The sequence below is a fragment of the Dipteris shenzhenensis genome, chromosome 3 (assembly GCF_047967505.1).
Source record: "Dipteris shenzhenensis isolate YYH24624 ecotype China chromosome 3, Dip_SZ_1.0, whole genome shotgun sequence".
Classification (NCBI taxonomy): domain Eukaryota; kingdom Viridiplantae; phylum Streptophyta; class Polypodiopsida; order Gleicheniales; family Dipteridaceae; genus Dipteris; species Dipteris shenzhenensis.
The window spans coordinates 4,196,647-4,204,297 of record NC_141598.1 but is presented as its reverse complement, the minus strand read 5'-3'; the positions used below and the strand labels follow the sequence as shown (position 1 = coordinate 4,204,297).

Below are 7,651 nucleotides of genomic sequence, written 5' to 3'. Positions count from 1 at the left end.
TGCATCAAATAGAGATGAGTGGCTAGTTGCCATATGTAGAAGTTCCGACCGTTGAACTTTATGATGGAATTGCCAATCGACTTCTCCTTCTTTGTATAATCCATTGCGTTGTTTAGGAACCTTCTACAATAGCTTTGAAGCAAGCTTCAGCCAATAGATCAATTGCCTCTCGTCATCTTCTATAAACTCGATTGCGAGGTCTCGGCAATCTTGAGGGAAGAACCTGATTGTGTGCTTAAAAGAAAGCGCCGCTCTATAAGACTTCTTCAACATGCAGACGTCTGATCTTGCATGCTCCCTGAACCGCCTTCCACGATACCTTCTAACGCTACTTTGATACCATTGTTAGGATTTTAGAGCTTTGCAGCATGCAATTTAGGCACTTGTTATCAATTGAGACACAAAGAAGATAATCGACTTCTATTAAGTTCAAAGACTGAACAAACTCTTGGACTATAGCGCATGCCTACCGGCCTTGTTGCTGTGATTACAAACTGAGAAAAAGATAGACCATAGACTAAGACCTCTACTACATTATGTGCAATTGCGGCACAATATACTACAGAGACAATCAATGAAAACCGACTCTCATCAAGCCCTTGAAGCTTGGAAGGGACAAAGAGAGCGACTCTCTTGCGAGCAACAAAGATATAGAAGACGCCCACCGCTTCAATAGTCCTCCTCGTCGAGCTAGTGCACCATCACTTGCCAAGTGTCCTCTCATGCATAGAGTGACCAATCAATACCCACTCATGCATGGGCCAATCGCTGCCAACGATCCACGTAGAAGTCACCTCCCATGCACTCAAGTGTGCTTGAATGCCAAGCATCACCTAATGAGCCTTATGGAGAGAGAGAGAGAGAGAGAGAGAGAGAGAGAGAGAGAGAGAGAGAGAGAGAGAGAGAGAGAGAGAGAGAGAGAGAGAGAGAGAGAGAGAGAGAGGGAGGGAAGGTTAAGCACTCTAAGTAGGCTCGGCTGGCCTACAATGGCTTGCTAACGTGCAAGACAACAAATAGAGACCTAACAGTGGTGACAGTGTAGATCCCATTGAAAAATTTTCCCCCTTTGAAATAGTAAAAGCCAGATGTGATTGTTTTGGCTAGCAATAGCTATATATTAGCAGAACATGGAGAATTAGATTAAGGGACACATATAGGCACAGGTGGGATAGACATGTGCAACAAACACTAAAGACAACACATTGAGAAGGGTAGAAAGCTGCAAGAAACGGTCCAATAGAAGAGCCATAAACGCTAGAGATCTAATGTGAAAATTCCTTGAAAAGAACGGAGATTTGTTAAGAAAACCTAAATTTGACATTGAGACCCGACGGAGTGGGGGTCATGCTATTCGTTTCCCTCCCCTGATGTGACATTTCTCTACTATTCTAATGATGTGACATCTAGTTCTGCCCTCTCTTATTTTCCATTGGATCATTATGTCATTCATGCATCATAGGAAAAACATCCAAATTAGGCTCTTCAAAGGGCAAAACATCCAAAATTACCATCATCCTTTTTCCGCTCCATGGCATAAGCCCCTTAAGTTAAAGCTCCCATTAAAACGCGTGATGGGCCAAGTCCCCTGCAGAGCACTATGGCGTTCCGAGTTTGGCTATGGCGGTGGAGTTTCTTCCTCTTCCTGTGTTAAACCCTAGCGGCTCTACCAGCTTGGCTATGGCGGACGAGCTTCTTCCTGCTCTATCGCCCTGATCCTCCCGCATTTCCATGGCCACGCGCAGGGGTGGCTCTCGACTGCTCGCGAACCACCTACGCTATTCTCCTCCTCTTCTGCCTTCCCCGCCTCACATCAGGGTCATCTCTGAGCTTGCATGTCAACCTCCCAGCTCGCTATCGACCTTGGCGGGTACATTCGGTCCTTGCATCTTCCGCAGAAGTCTCTTATGCGATCTCGCCTGTGCCGCCTGGTTGCGATGCTTTTCTGCAAGCGCTTCTCCACAACCTGCCCTGAAGCGTGCTCTGGATGGGTTCGAGGCTTCGGCAGCTGTCTCAAGCGGAATCAGGCCGGAGCCATCTGCTGGAAGCAGTGAGCAACCTCGTGCAGCATATGCTGCCAAGGTTGGGCCGCGGCCTCAGCATCCCAAAGCGAGTGAGGGGCGTTCGTTACAGCATAACAGTTTGCTTTTACGACCTTCACATGTGCAGAAGGGAGACCAATGCGTTCCGATGAAGGCTTTCTACATCTCAAGAAGGTCTCTCTTGGAATGTCGTTTTGTCGAGTGTTTACGAGGGTTAATTAGTTGTTCCTATCAAATTGAGTCTGTGATTAGTGTTCATTTCAAGGTTTTGTTCAAGCAACTTCGGTGTCGTAGCTGCCGCCTTTGAATAGCTGGTGCTGATAGTCTAGTCGTTCAGTGTAGACTTGAAAGCTTTGAAAGACGAGGCGCTCATCGAAACGATTAACTACTCTCGGACAACCCTTGTTGCAAGATGCAAATATGGCTCAATCGTACCTTCTTATCTCCACGACAAACCTGTAAGCATGCACAGCTGTGCCGCTATCAGTGAATAGTTGTTACGAGTTTCATTTACCTGACGGAAATGAACTTTCGATTCAGAGATGGCAGGTTGGAAGCTCCTGGACCTCCGGCCCTTTCTTGGTTGTTTTTCACTACGGCTCAACAGTTCTAGTGAACTTCAAGATACAGGACGACGAGGAGTTATACTTGAATCTTGTTAAGAAACATTGCTTAGAATCCCTCGATCACACCGAAGAAGCAAGAAAAGATGGTAAATATCTCACTTTACGGAGCGTAAACGCAATTGTCCATATAATTTCGAAATTTGTAAAATTCCTTGTATTTTCTATGAGTTGTGCATGGTCATGATGCTACATAAGTAGTTTTTGCTTCTTAATGAGATAATTTATCATAGTTTTTGGAAAGACAGCTCGGGTGTTAGACCTTACCATTCCAAAGAAACACATCACGGAGGAGATACTTCTCATGGAGAGTGTTTGATATAGTCCGAGTCATGATAGTCCTTGTCCTTCAGCGCATTATGCAGCGCAAGATGATTATAATGATTATAATGAGAGTTGCACGTACCAGTTTTTTTTGCGTTAAAGAGGTTATACTACGTCTGCCCCATGGTTGTGTGTTGATGATGTCCTTCAGCGCATTATGCAGCGCAAGATGATTATAACGAGAGTTGCACGTACCAGTTTTTTTTTGCGTTAAAGAGGTTATACTACGTCTGCTCCATGGTTGTGTGTTGATGATGTCAGAGAGGATGACATAATAGCTAGTCTTTGCCATGCATGGTAGACTTTATGGTATGGTTTTCAACCTTTTGGGTGACTTCATGAGATTGGAACTGCATTCTATTTTGAGAGAATGAGTTGGAGCATGTTCTTAGATTCATCTAGATATTTGTTCTCATTGTATTTTAGTGGAGCATGTTCTTTGATTCATCTAGATATTTGTTCTCATCGTATTTTAGAGGACACGGCCTTGTAGGGTATCTTAAACAATTGGTGGAATTAGTATGGTATCTTCAGCAATTTGTTGAATTAGAGGAAGTGAGATTTTTTACACTGGAAATGTGGTGTAGTAGAAACTTGAAAAGCTAGCTAATGAAAGTTGTGAGTCACATTCAAGATGGGCGCCCTTTTTTTTGTTTTTTTGCTTTTCTTGTTGGCATGCTGCTAGATGCCAACCTCAAGTGTGGCTAAAATCCTAAAATTTAATGGCTAAAATCCCAAATTTCAGAGGCCTTCATGGTTCCCTTTTATCCTTGTTATGTTGCCTTTTTGAAGTTTTATAATAATTGAGTGTTGGAGGTCAGAAGCTCTCTTGAGCTGGAGCTGCCCGTGTGCCTTCTAAAGCGCATAATACAAGAACAGCCACTGCTTGCAATCTTTTTGGGGGCACGTAAATATTGAGCATTGGAGCTCAAAAGCTCTCTTGAGCTGGAGCTGATAGTTTGCCTTGTGAACAGGAACAGCCATTGCTTGCAAACTTTTAGGCACTAACTGCAGCATCAAGGTGCATGCACGTTTTTGAGTGGAGCTCTTGGCTCCAAAAGCAAAGCAAGGCTTTAATAAGCCTTTATAACGAAGACTAGGTGTGAGCTTGAATGCTCCTACGACCATTAGCCACGCGCAAAACCTCCAAAGCCCATGCGGAGGCATGAATAATTATGAGTAGGGCAGCTGTCTTTGCTCAACAGCCAAGGAGGATTTCTCCTCTTGTATTTTTTTTGTACGTAGGTTTACATGTAGAAGGACAATCTGAAGGTAGATTAGAAGCGACTAATTGCAATGAATAGTACCGAACACGGCATCTTTTGAGAAATGAAGGGGGTTGGCGCTATCTACCAGGAAGGGGTTCACCCTCACGTGTGACCATGCTTAGAAAGTCCTAGAAGTTGCCAACCCATGGCATGTAGGATTGTATTAGTTTACAAAATATGTACAGGAAAGAGTTGCCAAATTTGGAGCACTCTCCTGCCCCTGCGCTTGTAATTAGCTCTGGAAAAAATTGCTCATGAAAAATAGCTTTGCTGAGCGATCCTGTACTCAGTTTTCATTTGCAATTAATAAGAATTCCTTTGGGTGGCCCAACCAATTGGTTCTAGTCCCTAATGTGGTGCAAGAAATTCAAGGAAGTGGGTAAATCTGTTTGTTTTGCCCCATATGATGGGACGTGCGTATGGGCAACCAAAGAAGGCCTTACAATTCGTATGACAATTGGATGTGGCCTTAGGTTCTGAGAACTATCAGGAACTATAGCGGGCCTTCAAAAAGGAATATATAACTGATTGAATGAATGCCCAAAGGGCTGGATACAATTGTATGACGGGATGAAACCCTCACTACAAAATTGTAATAGAAATGAAACTATGGAGAGGAGGTGAATCCTCACTGTGATGATCCTTGTAGGTCTAGGCAGCCTTGCTGGTGTGCTGTTGGGAGTCTGTTGACTACTTTTTGATTAGCCGCCTCCTTTAGTGCTAGCCTTCTCCTTTAGTGCTAGTCCTTCATCTCCGGAGTGCTAACAACAGAAATTGAGTACGAAGACCTTTGTATAAATGGATTCTCAAGTATGTGTGGGTTTGTGGATCAATGTGTGAGAGCATATATTTATACTATGATTACACCCACTGTTGGGCGTTGATGATGTCAATGGGGATGTCATAGTAACTAGTCCGTGCCATGTGTAATAGAGTTTATGGTTTTTAACCTTCTGAGTGACTATCATGAGGTAAAAATTGCACTATATTATGTTTATAGAGGATGAGTTTGGACATGCTCCTGGATTCATCTAGATATATGAACGGGGAGCACTCTCTCACTAGGTACTGTTGTCAGGCACTCAGATACAGCTCTATGACACGACCCCAGAGCTCTTGAAGATCTTGACTTGCAAGCAAACACAAGAACAATAAGAAATGTGAGGATCTGAGTAGGCTGCTCACCACCCAACCACGACATCTACGAGACATGATCTCAAATCATGAGATGTCCCCTCCGAGCCACGAGCTGAGCTACTAGCACGAACTCCCAACTAGATCCCAACCAGCCTAGTGTCCAATACCACCAGGTGACGCCTGAAGGCCTTGGATCTGCTGCTAGGCCTTGGGCTATGCTAAGATGCAGGCGCGCGTCTGCGACTCGATCCAGGTTCAGACCTTGCACTAGGGAACTAGACTTGCTCCCATCGGCTAACTGAAGATTGAACCTTTGGGCCCCCTTTATAGACTCGGGTCCAATGTGCCAAAAATAGCGGAGACCTCTAGCTGGTTCGTACCCTTGCCACTCAGAGAGAGAGACGTCCAGGACTCAATGGCTCAAACAAAAAGAGAGAGAGAGAGAGAGAGAGAGAGAGAGAGAGAGAGAGAGAGAGGAAGTAGAATTTTATTATCGTCCTTGGGGGGCCAAAAATGACCATGCGACCTAATCCTCAGTACAAAAATCTCCTTTGCTGTGGAGGGGTGAAGAATTTTCAAGTTCTTGACGGTACAAAAAAAGACGAGTGACAAAAGATCCCAACGCTGCCGGAGAGGCAGTGGAGAGAACTGACAAGATCTGAGTGGTGTCTGCCAATATCTGCTGATAGTCGTCTCTGATGTGTGCATATCCAGGGCAGTGTAGGGCTATATGTGCCTCTGTCTCTACTGTCTGCGAATCACAGAATCTGCAAATTCTGACATGTCGCGGCAGATTTAGCCAAGCTCCTGTCTCTATTGCCAAGGTATGTGACCGTGTGCGGAATTTGGCAATATTCCTGCGATAGAGAAGAGGTATGGGAGTACTGATGTATGGCTGAGCAGGGGCATCTGGTGTCATGAAAGATGACCAGCATAAAGGATTTATTTGATCTTGATGGTATTCTAGCTTGGTCCTCTTTTCTGCTGTCAACCATTGGGTTTGTAGAGTGCATAGTAGGGACAACTAGAATTCTTGCATCTTGACCTTTTCAGGGGGCATAGTCAGGTATGATTCCACTTTCCATCTGCTGAACCATTTCCTTATATCTGTCCCCCATCCTGTGCAGATGATCTTGCTTTTATGATTCTTCTGAAGTTTCATACTAGCAGTCCATGCTATATGTGGCAATCTTTCTTTTGGCATTTGTTGTACTTCCACTAGGTACTGCATCACTCTGATCAGTGCATGGAATTCAATTGGCCGCCTGCCCGTTTCCAATAAGAGGACTGAATAAGGGGTAGTTGCCTTGACTCCTAGATGTCTTCGTAGGAAAGCTTTCTGCATGTGGAGAGAGAGATGCTGCCCCCCCCCCCCCCCCATACTTCTACTCCATATAACACTGTTCGAACCACATATGCATCAAACAACATATTCCGAATCTTCCAGTTCCACGTGTTAGTGTTTTCAAATTGATAGTACTTCCCCCAACCTGTATCCAGCCTTCTTTGTGCACACTGTCACCATCTGTGATCGGCTGGTATGTCAATTCCCAAATATTTAAAGGTATTGACATATTCAATGGGCTGCCCCTCAAAGCTGATAATCGGGGGATGTTCAGGTCGGGTGGTGCATACTGCCATCATTTTGGTTTTGGCAGTGTTAACTTCCAGCCCACTTTTCGTGCAAAAGATCTGTAGTACCTGTAATAGTTGATGCGTGGAGTCAGGGTTATTAGAAAAAGGAACCACGTCATCTACATATAGGAGCAATAGTATTGTCCATAGCCCAAGCTTGGGCTCTTGTATCCTTCTTCTGCTGCAAATTCATTAATCAGTTCTTCTAGCTTGTCAATGCATATTCCAAACAGTGTGGGTGAAAGAGGGCAACCTTGTTTCACCCCCATATTACTTTGGAAGGCGGTTGACAGTCCATGTTCTTGCCTGAGTCTGTATGATACCTTCTCATATATGCGAGAGATGCCTACCCTTAGTGCCAAAGGGACTCCGAGGTCTTGCATTCTTTTCCATAGGCCACCTCTCGGGACTGTATCAAATGCCTTCTTGAAATCTACAAAGCAACACAGAAGAGTTTCTCCTTTGAGCCTGCTCTCATCCATGAGTACTCTTAATGTGACCAGGTGATCTGTAGTTCTATGTTCTTTACGGAAGCCTGCTTGGCCAATGGCCCTCTTCTTGGCCTCTTCACCCCAATTGCTGATTTTTGCCTCAAGCACTGTGCTAAAAAGTTTAGCTAGTGTGG

The 7,651-nt window shown here is 44.6% G+C and overlaps 1 protein-coding gene across 1 annotated transcript in view; it reads left to right on the top strand.

The window, feature by feature from the left end:
- The first annotated feature begins 1,566 nt into the window (after positions 1 to 1,566).
- Positions 1,567 to 7,651, top strand: part of LOC147903249 (protein RETARDED ROOT GROWTH, mitochondrial-like) — a 33,428-nt gene continuing 27,343 nt past the window's right edge. Inside the window, exons 1-3 of the mRNA XM_087372500.1 lie at positions 1,567 to 2,213; positions 2,377 to 2,497; positions 2,580 to 2,751. Coding sequence (XP_087228626.1) covers positions 1,729 to 2,213; positions 2,377 to 2,497; positions 2,580 to 2,751 — 778 coding nt within the window. The 5' untranslated portion in view covers positions 1,567 to 1,728. The remainder of the gene's footprint in view (positions 2,214 to 2,376; positions 2,498 to 2,579; positions 2,752 to 7,651) is intronic.